Below are 18,505 nucleotides of genomic sequence, written 5' to 3'. Positions count from 1 at the left end.
AAATCGAAACTTTGTTTTTTATAAATAATTGTAAGCATAAACAAACAAGCAAACAATTTGTTTTATAGAATTTAATAACAATCTTCAAAATTTCAGGATTTATAACGTTCACCAAGGGGTTAGTGTAACTGTTAGCATTTTACTTCACAAACAGATGACAAGTGTATATGTTTAAAAAAAGTTGGAATTTTTCGGGCATAGAAAAACCGTACAAAATTTTTGTTATATCACTTCTTTTTGGCGTCTTTGAGACCAGCACCCGCATTGAACTTGAAAAATATTATGTCTCCATCTTCTACGACGTAATTTCGCCCCTGTTGCCTGTATTTTCCAGCAGCCTAAGAAATAATTTTATAAATTAATAACTATTTATATGACAAAATGAAATAGTTTTATACCTTGACCGCTGCTTCTGTGCCTTCGTTTTTGAAATCTTCGAATTTCATTACTTCAGCCATGATGAAACCTTTTTCAAAATCTGTATGAATTCTACCAGCAGCCTGTGGTGCTTTAGTTCCTTTCTAAAATGTCGAGAAAATTGCAGTTTGAATATAAATTTTAATATGAACAGTGAGTTGAGCTGATTGTAAAAAGTGAAAATGTAACGTATTGATACCTGAATTGTCCAAGCTTTTACTTCATCGTGTCCAGCAGTAAAGAAGTACTGCAATTGCAGAGCTTTATATCCTTGCACGATAATTTTATCCAGGGCACTGAAAAAAGTGAATCATTTTAAATTAGTCGTTAAACTTTAAAAAATAATTTGTTTCAGCGAAGGCTAATCGTCAAATTTTTGCAATATCCAGAATGCTATGCTTTTTTCAGGTTTTATGATCATTGTAAGAGGGATCAACGTACAACTATATTGTATTTGAAAGCCAATAATTATCAATACCACAGATGGACTACTGATTAAAATATTTTTTCTAAAATTGAATTTAAAATTTCGAAAGTATATCATTGGCAATCGATAAACAGTATCAAGTTAGATTTACGCCACGTTCACTCACGCACGTAATGACAGGGTAAGTGCGTGGGCGTTGCGAAGAAAGAATGAGGAAAAGGAGGGAGAGAGAAATTCGGGGATTTCAGAGAATACGCATAAAGTGAACGACTTAATACTGCAATTTCAACATTCATCGATGATCCTTCTTTTTTCTCTCTCATTCTTCGCAGTTCGGCTTTGCGGTCGCCCGAAATAAAATCACGACGAGGTCGGTACCCTTCATTACGGCCCTGCATGCGCGCATCTTTCGATTAATATACAAAGAGATGCTGTAGTTGTTGCCCCACAACCCTAATACTAGTGAGTTGCAGAAATATCGTCTCTCGAATTTGTAGAATCGTTCGACTTTTCAAGCGTCATGGGCGGTAATTTTAGTGATTTTGCTGAATTATCAGCGACGTACCGTGCATTTTTATCGAATCTATTTGAACTCTGTTTTTTTTTCGTAAAGCAGCTACTTTTTGCAACTTCATTAAACTACTGCTCACTTTATTTAATTTTTTTCATTCAAAAATGTTGAACAACTCGAAACAAATTCTAACGAGCAATGAATTATTTCTTAAAATACGATAATTTCGGAAAAATGTTACTGGATTTATAGTTAGATACAGCCTTTCATCATAATTTTATAAGAATTTGAATATGCACTCTCGAAGTTGTAAATGAGGAGCTGCAAGGTATTCGAAGCCGAAGTTCTTTTTATAGTTTAGCAGTCTCAGGTTTGCGCACGGCGGGCGATTGTTTCACGAAAAGACCATCCATTATAAGGAGCGAATTTCTATGCACTTTTTGAGAGAGAGTAAGAGTGAGAGAGATAAAGAGAGCGAAGTGCTGACGCTGCGTGGGAACCACAACATTTTTTCCCTACGCGCAGCTTATGTATATTAACGAAAAATTTCACATCGGCGATTTCGCACTTGCATACAAGCTCAAGGGCTCGTGGAATTAAACACAAAGAAGCTTTCGGTAAATACCTTGAAACTTTGCTCTCTTCGATGAATTGAGCTCGTTCTGACTCCTCCATATCGAACAATTTGTTCTCGAATACACCGCTGAAAGGTATGAGCATTGCGCCGGGATCGTTCTTGTCTACCCATTCTTTGATTTTGATCAACCTGCAAGAAATTTTTTATTCTTTTTTTAATTCATCTTTCATTTTTAATTTTCAAAATTTAATAACCATTGATATCTATTCACCATTTGTTTTTCTTGCGGATGTAGTCCTTCTCAGAAAGATTTACGAGGTAAATCACAGGCTTCGATGTGAGAAATAGATATTTATTGAGTACTTCGATCTACAAAATAAAATGAAAATATAATTCAGTTTATCGCTTGATTTTTTCCCTTATAAGTATACACTGCAGCAATTTCTCACAGATGCAGCCGGATGAATAGTTAATTTTTAAATTCAAGGTGTTTTTCTATCAAAAGTTCATCCGTCATCGAATGTTTACAACTAAACAGCGAAGCATTGACACCGCTGATTAAACATAATATTTGTCGACAAGCGAGATTTCGACTTCAGAGGGTCTTTCTCTAAGTGGCTTTTACAGTACATATTATGAAACCGCAGGATATTGCAGCGTTTCCGGGAATGTAATGCAATTGAATTTTGTTCTTGCACTCTTTCAGTAATGCACTCTCGACAGCCCGTCCAAGTGTGGATGTATATAGCGCGCAGACTCTGTGGAATAAACCACAATAAATCGGTGCAAGTGTGCAACGACGCTGCACATAGTTTCTTGTTCATTTTCTGCTCTTGCCCGAATCGACGGATTTACAGCATCGAAGAACGACTACAATAACAATTCCTTTTATTCAAGAATGCAAGAAAAGAAGCACATATTCCCAGAAGGAGACGAAAGTTTTTTCCTCGCCTTAACAGATTTTTGCTGCGAATGCTCAAGAGTGCGAAAATGTTGCAGTGCAATACTGATTCATCTCACTCTCGACAGCTGCTGTATCGTGCTTTTGTTAAGAACAAATATTTTCGTAGACACTTACGTCATTGACGCTCCAGTCGGCAAATCGGATGTGTTTCTTCTCATCCACCACAACAGACTTGACTTTGAGTAATGTATCCTGAAAAAATAATTGGAATGTAAACTTGAATTCATTAGATACAATGATATTGAGTAACAAAATGGTATTGAAATTAAAAATGAGCGACGTCGATACTCAAGTCTACAGAAATGGACAGCGAGTAAAAGAAGGGTAAAAAGTAGAACGTAGAATCGATCGATTCGAATTAGTGTGCGATGTATATATTTTTCTTGGAATGAATTTAGTCCGCTTTTTTCAAGCGCGGCGGGGTCCATTCTTACAATCGCGAAATTTTTTTCCCCTTTTTTCATTATTTCTATGTTTTCTCTTCTTTTTCAACTTGCGCTTGCGTATTTCAACCCATGAAAAAGTTCAATACGCAAGATCCTTCTTTTTCTTATATAGAACATTATGCGATCTACCTTGTACAAGGAATCGGATAATTCGACCGGTAATCGCGACCTTTAGCCACTTTGTTCGAGGAAAAAACATCGCACAAAATTGCACTCGGATCGCGATAAATTAAGCGCAAAAATTTTTTTTTCGTTAACCATCGCTCGTGGCTACGCAGATGCGGCAAACGATTCGTTCAATTTTTTTTCCTCGCTCTACGCGCGGTGTTGTGTACTGTAATTGATTCTTTTTGAATACCAAAGAATAATTATGTGTTCCGGTGGCACGCTGTGAATCGATTAAAACGAAAATATGAAAAGTGGCGTATACATGTATCGACGTCAAGGTAAATATACAATGAGACAATGAGCCAGAACCAGAAGCTCGCGGAAAGAAACAAAAAACGGATAATGCAGAAATTCTTTCAAGTTTCAATGAATCTTCGCGAGATTTTTTGTTTACATCGTCCAGTTCGACAAAAAATAGTCGCAGGATCTCGCTCGAACGAATCGAAAATACAATTAAGCTTTCAACGCACGCACGAAATCGTTGCAAGTTTCAAAGGCACTCGGTTGGTCGCTCGAGGCTATACTTGACAACAGAGAGACGCGACTGTTGCGAAGAAAATTTGCCCACACGATTATCCTACATTTAACGAAGTCGATCGGGATGCAGGGAAGGGTGAAACATTGTTTACTTACGTATTCGGGTTTCAGTTTCTTGTCGTTGCCCCTGACCACTAACTTCTCTAATTTTTCTAAATGTCCAGTGAGAAATTCAATGTCTTTGAGCCTCAGTTCTTCACTAATAATTTCCAAATCTCTTACGGGATTTACGTCGCCCTCGATGTGAGTAACATCGTCGTCTTCGAATGCACCTAAAAACAGAAATCAGTATAAAAATCAAATTGAAGACAAAAATCGTGTATCGTGCCGTACGTGGCTTAAACGCAAGCGCGGAAGACTTATTATTGCAGCGCATGCAAATGTGGTTCGCACGTATCGGCACGTATACGCAATCCGTGTCTACAGCACGTATACAGTGTATGGAAGAGCAACTAATTACTGGACGGCGGTAAAAAAATATCTCGTGATTATAGCAACAATTACGGCGGGAGCGAAATTCGCCAGACGAGAACGCATTGCACGATTCACGCGTGGATGATACGTCGTCCTCCCACCATGTAGCAGTGCTGCATTTTATGCAAAATTTCGAACGCGTTTCTTTAATTCGCCTCTTGTCTCTGCGGCGCATTTATTGCATCGTGTTTCGTGCTCAGCTGTCAGCTGCAGTTACATGCACACACAGACACGTCTCACGCGCATCTCACGCGTCCGAAAACATCATCGAATGTATATTAATGTCGGTTTCCACGCATATGTACTCGTGCATGAATCGCGAACTCTTCCGATCAGAAAATATAGTCGAGGAGCTCTCCCGAGTGCATTGACGTGATGTTGTCGGTAGCGACTGTTTGTGCGTCCGCGTGCGTATGCATACACTCACTCGCGTTATCCGCGCAAGTCGAAATTGACTTAAACGCTTGCATAACGAGATCCATTGTAAACCAGTGAGATATATTATTGAGAAACTAATAAAGCATAAGTGGGTATTGGCGAGGTAAGCACTCCTTTTCTCTTTGGCTGTGTGTGAGAGAGAGAGAGAGATGCACTTCCTGTACGAGTGTACGTGTATACGTATATGTGCGTATGTACGAACTCGTGTGGCAGACACAGACATATAGGTACGCGTATGAGCGAAATGAAAAGAGCAGCAATGCTGCTGCAAGGAGAAATAATGGCTTCGGCGTGGCTGCATGCAAATTATGCTCTACTCGCTCGCGCTCGCTAAGAAATCCGAAAGAAGATCGTCTGCGGCTGCGAGAGAAAGAGAGAGAGAGAGAGAGAGTCGGTCTCAAAAATTCTTACCACTTTTTTTCACTTTTACACGGACTTTTTGTTATTATTCTCCGCTGACGGCGCCCATCAAACGCGCTCGTCTCGCGTATGTGTGCTGTATGTGGCATGCGTTCCGACTGCTGGGCGCAACGCACTCGTAAAGCCGAGGAGAGAAATTGTTTTCCGCAACGCACACTATCACCGATAAATAATTGCAAATGCATACGCGCGTTTATGAGTCGTTACGATGCGCTACAGCTCGATCGTTAAAGCGTTCGAAAATCGAAGAAAAAAACAACAGCGAGTGCACGGTATCCGAGTGACGAGTGCTCTTCTGTAACGATGATAGTTGCAAATGTCACGCGAAAATTTCAAAATGCAATAAAAAAAAAGTAAGCTGTAATAGAATACTCGATACAATTTCCTCCGTTTGTGAATTTATTCGAAAATGTTTTTAACCAGATGCAGTCGACGAACTTACGAAGATCTGTAAATATGCACCGATCTCGAGCATCATTACGACATAGGAAGTTCGAATCCTGAGTTTTGCACTGTAGATTCGGTCGGAGTAAATGTGCAGTAGCAAAAGTAACGACAAAAAGCAAAGGAAGTGGAATAAAAAAATTGAAGAGACCAACGAGCAGGTATAGGGAGTAACGAGTCGTAATGATAAAGCAGCTTGCATCGAGCGATGCCTGCGATGCGCAACATCGGTGCAGGGAGGGATCTCTAATAAAAGAGTACATGACGCGTTATATTCTGAATCCTACTTCGGAGTAATTGCACGTCGTCGGTGACACACATACATACACTCACACACACATACACACACACACACACACACACACACACACACACACACACACACACACACACAAACGTACCCCCCGAGCGAAAAAGAATATAATAGCAATACGGTGGATTGCGGTGACGGTAGATCGTCGTTGACCATGCCCGAAAGAAAGAAAGAGAGAAAGTATCCGGAAGGAAGTGACGAGTCATACATCAAAGCATTTATGATCAGAATGTAATAATCACACTCGAAGAGCTGAATATCAATTTCAATCTTGACAAAAGTTTTCTGGGCTCGAGAAAAATATACGAATTAAGTTGACGCATCGACCAAACTCGTGCGAAACGCGAGTACACGCGATGCACGTAGATCATCGCCACCCAGCACCATTAACTTTTCATTCTAATTATTCATGAATTTACCTACGATAATTGTTACGAAACGATGAAGAGTTCAAAGTTGGATGCCTAGAATCGAGGCAACTTTGGGAGAAGATCCGCACGTGACATGTACTATATTCCATAATTTTACCTATTCGTGTGCACCCAGACCCATTGTATTATGTGTACACGACGACCCACATTTATTATTATGTTCGCGACGTGTATTTACTTTTGCGCTTGTGCTATTCGTGTGCAACTATATATAAAACTACTCTACTACCCCGTGTGTGCAGCAGCAGCAGCAGCTCGTGAATAATTAATCATACCAATCAGCTAGCTAAGCTGCAGCGGTATAATGTACAGTGGTATATTCGTCGAATGCATGCGGAAATGCGGAAGCTCTACTAAACGTACGTAGACACTGTGATGCGTAAAAACTCATTGATTTGTTGGCTTCTGCAGACATGAATCTATATTGTCGTTCATACACAGCAGCCGCATTAGCGATCATTATTAAGTAAGCGGCAATCGTATGTTATTTCACTCTCTCTCTTCTTCTCTCGCAGTGAAGGGTTTAATGTAGCTCGAAAATAGATGTCGATAACGTGCAACTATAGACTCAAAATACTCATCATTGTAAACGGTTGCTCATTTCTGTATGTCTACCGTATCTATAGTTCGTGCTTATATAAAAGCTTTTGCGAGGAAAAATTAAATAAAAAAAGCTTTGAGTTTTCTACTTACGGCACAGATGGAAAATACCATCGCAGGCGCTGATGTGTGACAGAAAAGCGTTACCCAGACCTTGTCCCTCAGCGGCGCCTTTGACTAGACCAGCTATATCAACAACGTTCAGAAAGGCTGGAACTTTGCTGTTTTATGAAATAAAAAAAATAGATAAAATAAATTTAAAATGAATAAGATCCATTGTATTTACTTTCATCTGTATTATATGCTCGAGTATAAAGAGAAAATGTGAAAAAGAAAAGAAAGGAAAAAATTAACAAAGGCGTCATCTTCGCTTTTTTATAAAGATAGATTATATATGGCGACGACGACGACACGTGAGGATCGAATGCTAATTCTACGCGCTCGTTAAACAATTAGTCCTTTGACGCACACCTCGGATGTTTCGACATCAATCACGTGTCATTTACGAAACGCGCGTTTCACACGCTCTCACCGACTGTACCGAGCCGTTATCGTAATGATGTGCTTTCGTTGCACCCTTTCGGCACTCGCGTATTCTTTTAAAAATATTTTGTTTGTTTTTTCTTTTATTTGAATTAGCAGAACTATTTAAATTGATTACGAGAAAATTTAAAAGCAAAAATGTATGAGTGTGCAATTTTTGGCATAGCAACACTTGTACACCACACGGAATACAAAACCTTGCCGCGCTCGATAATACTAAAAGCTCCAAAGAAGACGGTGGGCGGAGTTAGAAAAGCCGTTCGCAAAATTTGCGCGCAGTCAGCAGCAGCAGCTGCGACGTTAGAGAGAAAAGAGATAAAAGTATTATGGATGCTGCTGCTTCTTCGACTGCTGTCGCTGTTGCGCTTTTCGAGAGAAAGATCATCTGCATTGCAGATCACGTGCGCGTCGATTTTCGGCTCCATCGAAGACGCCGCTTACACGAGGCGCGCGTCGTCCTGACTTTACACATTTTGCGATACGTATGCATTATTATTCGAAACGTAAATTGTGTCACGCTTTCGAAGAAAAAGAGCAGCAAGGAAGGTGGAGAAATTCAGAGATAAGCAAGATTTTCCTCGTGAAATTTATTACGTTGAGTTACGAGCGCTTGAGCTTATTTTTTGGTAAACTCACCTTGCAGGTTTGTAGTAGTTGCAAAGGTAGTCAAAACGCTCGTCTGGAACGGGTACCCTACGTACTGAAAAAACGTCATTTGGTTAGTGAAAATCGTCTTTGAATTGTATCGCAAGTTTTACGTAAAAAATCATTCGTTGAAGATGTCTCATTACCAATCATTCGACAAATGCTTTGTTTTTTTCATCGATACGCAATGCGAACAATTACCAGTTTTATTAAATATCCTCTTGATCGGTTACGAACTCCGTGGCCGAAGTTCTTCTGAAGGTGACCGTCTGTACCGACTGCCTCGGTAGTTCCCAAGTTTGTTCGTTCAGCGGCCTCGTAGCGTAATCCATTTTGGGCAATGTGTCTTTCGTACTCTCGTGATGCAGAGTCGGCCTGTTTTTCATACAATTAGCGACCTGCCTGAAAAACATGCATCTGTTTTCCATTCGCTCCAACACGGACTCATAAAGTTCGCTACTATTTTTGCCCTGAAGAATTTTCAAGTAAACGCCGGCGTATATCAGTGCACTTTGAGATACCGATAATCCAGGAAATTTCGGTCGTAACCCGCCCACGCGAGACACAGCTTTCACGAGCATTGGGCCTAAATTTTGCTCGAGAAAACCAATATTTGGAAGACACTTCAAATCCACTGGCTCGAGAGTATGCGGAAATTGTATGATAATACTAGTATAAACAGGAAAATGTTTCAAAAATTTCTCACGACACTCTTCGCTACAAAATAGGTAAACTTGATCTTTGTACATAACGGCCAAGTCTGGTTTGCCTCGTGTGAGGTCACGGTTCGGTAAATTTTCTATGTACGTGATTACACAGTAACCTCCGTTGACTAAACACTTTGCCCAACATTCATCTTCGATATCGATTGATTCTTCGATGATTCTCGGATATTCTTCTGGCAATTTAAGTTTTTCGATGATTTCCAAAACGTTTACAGGATCCTCTGTGAACATTTTGATGTGTTGTCCACAAAACCAATAAATGACACCTCGGAATTTCAGCAATCCTCTTCGACATTTGTCAATGTCGATATCTTGGAACGTTTCATGGAAGTGTATACAGAGTGGACAGTAAAGTTGACACTTACTCGCCTTTTCCAATATTCCAGACTTGGGTAGACAGGAAAATTCCACATCGCGTATAACATCGGTTCCAGTGCTGCCGATGTACTCGAAATATTTGGTGTATCTAAATCGAACGGCCTCGTCGGCTCTCAACCAAACTCCAAATTTGCTCATTGTCGCATCCACCGCGATCAAATTATTAAAGTCAGACTGCAACGATTCACGGAACTCTTTGGCCGTTTGAGTCCACTCTATATATTCTTGACAGATATTCGAATAGATGCCCTGCTGCTTGGCAGTTTCGTAGCGCTCGGATAAAAATCCTACGGTAACTTCGAGATCTATCACGACGATCGGCTGAATATCCAAAGCTTTGAAAATCGAGGTTTCTTCTTCGTTCGCAGGGAAACCGTCGAATACGCAGCCTTGAAGGACGCATTGTAAATTCGACAAAAAGAGCTTTACAACTTTAGCGAACTGCAGCGCCGTTGGCTTGCCGTCGCGACCAAAGACTTCTCGTAGATCGCAAGCTAATTTCGAATCATCGAAATTATCGAGCACGTAGTTGATAGCTTCGTCACGAGATATGCATTCGAAATCGTAGATGCTGGAAAAGCGTTGACTCAGTGTAGTTTTGCCAGACATAGGTGGGCCTATGACAGATATTAATGCTGGTATGAAGGGAACTCTTGGCTGCTTCGACAAGTACTTCAAAGGATCTTCCTTGAATTTTTCCACGGCTCTTCGAGTTGCAATGAAATAGACAAATCGTCGATGGACCACGGTAAATATTTCCTGCTGACACGCAAGAGGTACGAACATATAAAATGGATTTTTGTTGTAATACGCTTGCACCGGACAGCGTCTGCCGAAAGGACTCAGAAAGTAATAACCTACTCTGAGCAAATGTTCTGCTTGTATATTAGGTATCTCTTCGGTGATTTCAAGTACCGACGAGTTTCTCTGCACCAAAGGAGTACAATTATACAATACTTCGATAAATATTCGTTCGATATTGCGATGAGCGTCGACTTTGATGCAACGTATATTTCTATCCTGAAAGGCATGGATTATTTCTTTTAGTTTGGCATCGAAACGCTTGGATTTAATTTCGATATAATGAAGAAGAAATTTTTTGATGTATTCTTTGGATAAGATATTTTTCTTCAATTTTGGAGCCGGATACAATCTATGAAACATTTGTTCAATATCTTCCGCTTTCATTGACTGCGCAATTATCGATTGCGTACTCTCGAATGATTCGTTACTACTAATCCTTAATAGTGCTTCATTTCCTGCACCATTTTGAATTTTCATACGTTCATTTTTCATCCATTCCTTTTTGAAATCTTCGTAGTCCTTCATTTTTGCACAATACTCCTCTTGATTTTTTATTTCTTTCGCACGTTCTTCATCCATAAAGTCTTTAAAAAGTTTGTTGAATAATCGTTTTTTGCACTTTTCAGTATTTCCATACAGCTCGACGACTAAATCTGGTATGACAAATTTTTCAAACATCATTTGTACGTCTTGAATACAATTAGGAAATGAATTTATCACCACACCACAAGTGTCGTAAGGGGCTTTAAACAAATTTGCAATACACTCTTTTGCGATGCAGGTAGGGAGTGAAGTGCCAGTATCAGGATACTTTTTATAAAAATCTATAATCGCCTGTTTATCGTAGACATATTTCAAATCATCGAGTGATTCTGCAAAATCTGAATTACTACCGTTTTCCTCTTCTTCTTCATAATCGTCGTCCATTTCTGCATTATCATCGTCATTGTTCATCAGACTCATTTTGAGTTTGCGTACATCTATACGACGATCGGATAAGTACTCGTCAAAGCGTTTGTAAAAATCAATATGAGCTAAACCTAGTTCTTTCGAGATGCGATTGGCTAAAGTTGATCTACCACTTCCCACAGGACCGATGATTACTATTCTCAATGGAGGAGGAAAATTTGAAAGAGGTTTCTGCAAAGGGAACGGTGATGGATCATCTAAAAATTTATTTTTGGCTGCTTCGCAACAAAAATAATATACTTTATCATCCAACAGACATTTAAATTTACTGCTACCCTTCCACAACACATTATTTTCGCGTAAAGCTACGGGACAATAAATATTGCTATCGCCGAACTGATTCTTGTTTTCTTCTGATTTATCGGTTTTGAGAAATTCATCAGTACCGCAATCTCCCTCTTTTTCGAATGGAACATACATTTCAGATTTGTACTTTTTTTCGAGATGGGCCAAAACATGTTTAACAGAATCTTTCTCAATTTTCAAATCATAGAAAACTGTATCGATGCCCATCAAATGTAATTGTTTGGTAAATGTATTAATATTTTGACGGTAGGAATCAAGTTCTTTGCGATATAATTCTTCGAGATGATTATTTTTTTCAGAAATTGAATGCGATTCTGCGTCGAAATCTTCACTAGCTTCATTTTCATATGTCTGTGTGGTATCATTAGAATGAGCTGTTCTGAAATTTTCAATGAAATTATCGTAAGGTAGCTGAATATTCGGTAGTACGACTGTTTCGACGTTAAAACCTATGTCCATCAACATTTGTACTTGTTGCAAATCCATTACCATATCATCTAATATCCACTCGTCATTTCTCAAGCGAAGATATGTAATGTGTGCGAAAGATAAATGATAAATATATGTAGATACTCTCACTTTTCTATCCATAGAAGGATGTGCGTTTGTTAAGCTAGCATCGCCTAAACTCTGGATTGATTTTATATTGTCAACTGTTGTGGAATCTGTGTTTATACTTGGTCGACTCATTTGTTTGACATTAATATATTTAATTACGAACATCCATATCTGTAGCAAATCCATTTTAACATACTCAAAACCGCAATCATTATTCGTTACCTTGATATACGTGAAGTATGAAAAAAACATCAAACCAGCAAGTGCTTCTTTAAGAGACATATTGAAGGATTCATTGTTTTCGTCGAAAGAAGAGTGCTCCTCTTGATTTAAATCAACGATATTCAAATTCTGGAATAATTTATTTTTATCCAAGTCCGTCAAACGTTCAATGAAATTATCGTAAGATGATTTCACAGTTGGTTCGACATTCTCGTCAACTGTTAGACCTTTGTTCACAAAGCTTCTTATTTTCTTCAAGTCTTTTGTAATATCCTTCAAGTTTGTCTGATTACTTGCACCAATGAAGACAAAATATCCCATGAACATTAAAGTAATAAGTTCTTCTTTCTCTGAATCATTAGAGAATCTACGGTTTTTATAATTGGTAAGTGGCTTCGGTCTTGGTAAACTAGAACCGTTCGATCTCCATGGGATTCGACTTACGAGATTCATGTCTCTCAAGCGTTTCATTGAATCGTCGTAGAGCGACCTTGCACTCGACGGAGGTATATTTTCCACGTCGAGACCTTTTCCCACAATTCTTGCGATCTCATCCCAATTTTTTGATAAATCATCTAAATTTTCGGTAAAATTCACCAAACCAGAGCGGGCAACTGCGACGTAATAGAACGTAAAACCAAGAGATAAAGCATCAGCTACCAAAGTATCGTCTGGTTTTTTGTACGGGTCGTAACCGTTAATGAGTTCGTTTACGTTTATTACAGGTACATTGTAGAATTTGGCTAATTTTTGACTCACTTCCGTTTTTTTCGTAAATCGAGGACCGCAAACAGCGAGTCTGCAGCCAGCTCTTGGTTGCGGTGGAAGTAAGTAAGGTCGTGGATTTTCTATAAAAGCTTGCATGGCTTTCTCCGAAGATAGAAAGAATATCCAATTCATGAAACGGACTGCGAATTTTCTCTTTCCTTGAACTTGTTTTCCTTCGGCGAGTTTCACTGGACAATTGAACTTCCACCGTGACAGTTGGCATTTGAATTGATTCATCGGGGAAGGGTAATGTTTCATGTGGTTGAATGCACGCTTCATTGTGCAGCAATTTTCATTGCAACCATTAGAAGATGATTCACTTTCACACTCGTCGTTGTCGTTGGCTTCTGCGCATAAACTTTCTGCATCATCTTCTAAATTTTGAGACTCGTCGCATTGTTCAGGAACAAGCGGAACACGGCAGGACATTAGTTGCAATTTCACTTTGACCACGGCGATAGCATGATCGACCGGGTATCGACCGTCTACGTAAATAACGTTTTGCGGTATCGTATTATATATCATCTTTTTTACAGTTGTATTCGCAAATTTCGAATACACTTTTAATCTTGTGTTTAATATTTTAACATTGTCGGTGAAAGATTTTTCAGAAGGAAGATCACACTTGCAGCTTTCACTAGAAACATTGACTGTAGAGCAATTGCTGTCGCTGAATTTGGGACTTAAAATGACGGATTCATTTTCAGCATTTTCACTTATCGATGGAGATGAACGATACGAGTTTTTGAGTAGGGCTAGAATTTCGTCATTTGGACAATCATATTCTATTATGATATCTGGTTTCAATTTCCACCTCTGAAATATCTCGTATATTTGAAAGTCAGGAGTGACATCCGCGAAATTGATCAAACTTTCATACGAACTAACACTGCTGGATGTCGCTTTTGAGAAGCAAGAAATGCAGCTCGACGACGTAACTGGCTCACTCAATCCAATGCACGGATTTACCTGATCGCAGGGACAGTTCAGCTCGTCCGTGAGCGATGATCGTTCCGTCGTATTTGCGCTGTCGTTCGCTTTGCAGCCGTAATTCAAGTCGCATTCATCCGGACGCTTCGAGGCCTCGTCGTCGATGTTCATCAAGATGGGCAGACCTTCGAGCACGTAGCCCCGATGAAGTACCGTAGCCGAGTTTACGAGCGCGCAGATGCGTTTCCATACCTCCTTCTCCCTCGACAAGCAGCAGCGGTCGATTTCTCGGGCGATCTTGCTGGCCGAGACGAGCACGCAGTGCCTGTTGTACGCGATCGACTCGGCCAGTCGTAGCGTGTCCAGGCCCGGTTTTCCGAATAACACGTAGCACTCGGGTTTTGTCTCGAGATATCTCACTCGCGCCGCTTCTTCCGAGTAAGGCACGCCGCTCCAAGCCTCCTCCGCCACCGGCTGCACAGTCGACGACGATTTTGCGATAAAATCGCGCGGAACTTCTTGTCTCGGCGACTCGATATCGGCATTGTACGAGGAGAATTTGTAATTACTCGCCCGCGGCTCCGACAGGTTTCCTCGCACTTTGCGCCGATGATGACCTTTTATCAAGGGTAATAAGCTGTGCCTCGCGACGATTGACGTGTCGATTTTAATATTGGCTGTTTCGACGTTGTCCATGATTCCAGCGCACGTCGACTCCTTTTTTTCACGGCAGGATTTCACTTTTATTTGCACTTGAAAAATGGGTGCTGGAAAATTGTCGAGAGGTTACCCCGCCTTTACGAATTAAAGCTCACATGACTGATCGACAAGGTTAAGTTGCGATAATTTTGGAAACGTTCTATTGACATTATGATATTGTTTCTATGACGATGGTAATGAGACAAGTCCTAAGAATAATTGTAAAAAAATTTGTATTCTTTGTTGCAGGTAAGAAAATGTTATCAAAAAAATACTTATTCTCATTGGGATCAATGGTGCAGAAGGGAAAGTTTTCAGCGGCGGCCTGGCTCTTGGTCAGTACATTGAAGAACGTTGATTTTCCAACATTTGGAATACCGACGATGCCGACTTTCAGGTTCGTACCCACGCGTCCGATAAGTGGCTTCTTCTCTGGCTCTTCAACCTTTTTCGGTGCCATACTGGAAAGTACGAAACGATGTTATTGATAATTCAATTGAAATAAATCGGTCGCGCCGAATATTGTCTCGAAAAGTAAACGAAAAATTATAGTGAGCAGAAATACTTGCGTTGCACATCATACTTGCGTGATTTTAACATACAACGGACGGCCAGTAATGAGTGTATGCCTAATAAAATTTGATAATAGCAATTACTGAGAAACCGGACTAACATGTCGAATTAATCCAATTACGGGCGCAGTTTTGAAGCTTCTCTTCGTAGCTCGATGACGAGTCTCTTTAAAATTACGGTAAATAGGTACGTGTACATATATACGAAAATGCCCAAAGGCGCACCTACGCAATACACGTGCACATACGCTTGCACTACATATTCCGCAGTGTATAATACGTAATTGAAATAGCCTCCTCGGCTAGGCGCGTAAGAACACGAGAGCCGCCGCGTTTTCTTATTGCGCCTAGGTGTAACTTTTTTGTCGATGTCTCGTGTGCACGTGTCTTACGCTCGCGAGCTTTTCGGACAAACTCCGATCCGCGTATCGACATTTATCCCGCGGCTAGTTAATTATGGTAATCGATCGTAACAACTCACGACGCGAGAAAAGCGCTCTACTTGCGGCCCGTCGAATAGCCCCGTCATTTGTCGTCCCGCACATGCCCGATGGCGTATATCGTTGCGGCTATACGCGCGGCTGCAGAGGCTACACTGCCGCCGCCACCGACAACGATGTAGATTCTCGCGCGCGCGACACCCTTTTGGCATGTTTTTTTCTGTTTTCCATCTGCTGCCGCAGCCACCGCGCGAGCGTCTTCCTCTCCGTGCAAGTAGCGATTATTTTTCAACGACCGTGCGCGTCGTGCAAACGTCGTTTTCCGCGAAAGAAATCAAGATTCAATGAGAGAGTCGCCGCGCGCGCGCATCGAGTGCAATCGGATAAAGCAATAATCATGAGAGAGAGAGAGAGAGAGAGAGAGAGAGAGAGAGAGAGAGAGAGAGAGAGAGAGAGAGAGAGACCGTGCGGAGTGAAAACAGTAGTGAATTACAGAAAAGCCATGATACAAAGCGGTGGTTTTTCAAAGCCCATTACGACGAGGAGCAGCGCGTGCGGATTCATCAAGGGCTCTCTTTCTCTCTTTTTTCTCTCTCTCTCTCGCCGCGAGCCCGAGGCCGCCAATCCGTCCGTAGATGCATCTGCATCTCTTTACACCTCTCCTATTACACGGCGCGTAGTATAGACCGCCTTTTCTTAATCTCTCGCACAATATAGACGCCAAGGTATGTATTTTTCGTGCAGCGGTCTTTCCGATCGTTTTCTTTTTTTTCCGTTGTTTTATCTTGCTCACGGCCCCGCGTGATTGTAATACACCAAGCGTTCAATCTCGTATATGTATAAGAGATATAACTATTATACCGACGTTGGCAATAGAGCACACAAAAATTGCTATTTAACGAGATCCGTACGGAGCTGGAATTGCCGGCGCCACGAAGTTGCAGGCATTCGAACGCTTATAATTTGTAGGCATTGTTGAATATACGTAATGTACACTGTATTATTTAATTTTTTTCAAGTGCAAAACCGGAATTTAATCAGAAATTCGTACGGAAGTCGTAAAACGAAGGTATTTCGTCGAGTTTTGACATTTGAAAATTCGCGCCGCCAGCGCCGTAGCGAGGAACGTCGAGAGCCGCGAGCGGCGCTTGGCAGCGGTGCTCTTGCGTCTAAACCTAACCTCGACCCTCGCCGCAGCCAGTGCAATGTTTACGTGATATATTTCATGTTAAAACGGAAATTCACCAACTTCAATGCACTCTTATTCTAATTACTTGCAATTGATGACAGTGCGGGCATACAGCACGCTTGATGTATTACACCTTCACGCCATAATAATTGTATTCCACTCGTCCAGCCGGGCAACTATTCACACGCGACACGAGCGAATTATTCACTCCCGCAACAACCTCGAGAATTATCGTTAAGGAGCAATTAGATACCTGCTTGAATCTCCTTGTCAAATCGATGCACCAAACCCTGAATTCGAATTTTATATTCGATTGGATACTTGTCGCAACACACGCACCAGACGTCGAGCTGAGAACTCGTGCACTCGTGGTCGAGAGCAGTATATATCGCGCAGACGACTATAAATGTGCGGCCGAGCGGCGTGACGTCATAATTTCCAAAGTTTGTGCTCTTACGGCTGATTTAAATGTGCATGTGCGGCTTTCTCTATTTATATATTTCATATGGCTTTTTCTGGCTCTCGATTCTGCCTTATCGACTCGGTGTAAAATATTATAGTTTCGAAACTACCTAAATTGTCATCAAACTTGCGTTTTTATTAAAATGATGATTGAAAATTTACAAAATAATATTGGCTCCGTGATAACGAGAATTTTACATTTACTTAAAGCTATAAAATAAGCACAAAAAACCTGCGTTCAATTGAACACTTGATAGATTTTATAATGAAGTTTTGTATACACCGCGGACAAATAATAGAGCACAGTTTTGAATCGTAAATAGCAACGCACGCAAGGAGATACCTGAAAAATTGTTTCTGTCGATTTTATAACTCAAAATTCTCGTGTTGGCACTTGAATGACTATAGCTCAATCGCATAAGCAGATGTGCACCTTTGCTGCATCTTTTGCACATCCCTATATTCGAATATAATCTATACTAGCTAGCGACTACCGAGCGCCTGCAGTAATTCGATTTCAAGAATCGGCTCTAGTATATCCAATGCACACTTTCATCTCTGAGAAGAAATCGTTGAATTGATACAGGAGAAAAATCCTTCGAGCTTAATATCTAAGGAGGGGTGCCGCTCTTGGACTGCATGCTCGATGCACAACAAAACACACACATGCATGCACGCTTCCTCGGTGGCGCCAGCCAATCGCACCTATTTTTTCGTTTCCTTCTATTGAGGGAGAATAGCATCGGCTAAAGAATCGCCGAAAGGGCAATTTTGATATTAACTCAAAGTCCGTTTCCAGCTATATCTAAGGGGTCGGCGCGGCGATCTCTCGCGATATAGAGACCTTATATATACGCGTGTTCCCATGCACTTTTGTTTTGCGCAAAACATGCATGTATGCATGCGCGCGTGTATACGTATAAACACAACATACGATTTGTCGAGGCGATACGTACGTCGCCGAAAGAAGAAGAAGTCGCGACGCTGTGCCGAGACGATCGCGGCGGCGACCCGACGGCAAGCTCATACGTGAGGTTCACATATAGTAGACACGAGGCTCGTTGCCATTTATACACTGACGTCATACGGCGCTCGCTGCACGCAGACGGTATACTTTTCAGGGCGTAC

At 40.9% G+C, this 18,505-nt stretch overlaps 2 protein-coding genes across 2 annotated transcripts; both read right to left on the bottom strand.

Annotated features, from left to right (window-relative positions):
• Nucleotides 1-53: 53 nt before the first annotated feature.
• On the bottom strand, nt 54-17,301 carry LOC106650901 (obg-like ATPase 1). Its single transcript, XM_014369158.1, has 11 exons — nt 17,169-17,301; nt 14,994-15,175; nt 8,347-8,407; nt 7,261-7,388; nt 4,144-4,319; nt 3,011-3,088; nt 2,204-2,301; nt 1,981-2,121; nt 617-713; nt 399-521; nt 54-338 (listed from the first exon to the last, which is right to left on the bottom strand). Exons 2-11 carry the CDS (start codon nt 15,172-15,174, stop codon nt 228-230), a joined length of 1,194 nt encoding a protein of 397 aa, XP_014224644.1. The 5' UTR covers nt 15,175; nt 17,169-17,301; the 3' UTR covers nt 54-227.
• LOC111694540 (adenylate kinase 9-like) lies at nt 8,565-14,205 on the bottom strand. The gene has a single exon (XM_023463083.1). It carries the CDS (start codon nt 14,184-14,186, stop codon nt 8,565-8,567), a length of 5,622 nt encoding a protein of 1,873 aa, XP_023318851.1. The 5' UTR covers nt 14,187-14,205.
• Nucleotides 17,302-18,505: the final 1,204 nt, after the last annotated feature.

Source organism: Trichogramma pretiosum, unplaced genomic scaffold (assembly GCF_000599845.2).
Source record: "Trichogramma pretiosum strain Unisexual culture from Peru unplaced genomic scaffold, Tpre_2.0 scaffold19, whole genome shotgun sequence".
Lineage (NCBI taxonomy): Eukaryota > Metazoa > Arthropoda > Insecta > Hymenoptera > Trichogrammatidae > Trichogramma > Trichogramma pretiosum.
Note: the sequence above shows the minus strand (reverse complement) of the source record. Positions and strands in the feature narration are given on the sequence as shown.

What these genes read in the sequence shown, in the direction of transcription:
- LOC111694540 (XM_023463083.1), bottom strand. Translation starts at nt 14,186, where the DNA reads ATGAACATCGACGACGAGGCCTCGAAGCGTCCGGATGAATGCGACTTG.
- LOC106650901 (XM_014369158.1), bottom strand. Translation starts at nt 15,174, where the DNA reads ATGGCACCGAAAAAGGTTGAAGAGCCAGAGAAGAAGCCACTTATCGGA. An exon ending in GAAGAGAGCAAAGTTTCAAG is followed by an intron (nt 714 to 1,980) that starts GTATTTACCGAA and finishes CACTTTTTTCAG; the next exon opens with TGCCCTGGATAAAATTATCG. An exon ending in GCACAGAAGCAGCGGTCAAG is followed by an intron (nt 339 to 398) that starts GTATAAAACTAT and finishes ATTATTTCTTAG; the next exon opens with GCTGCTGGAAAATACAGGCA.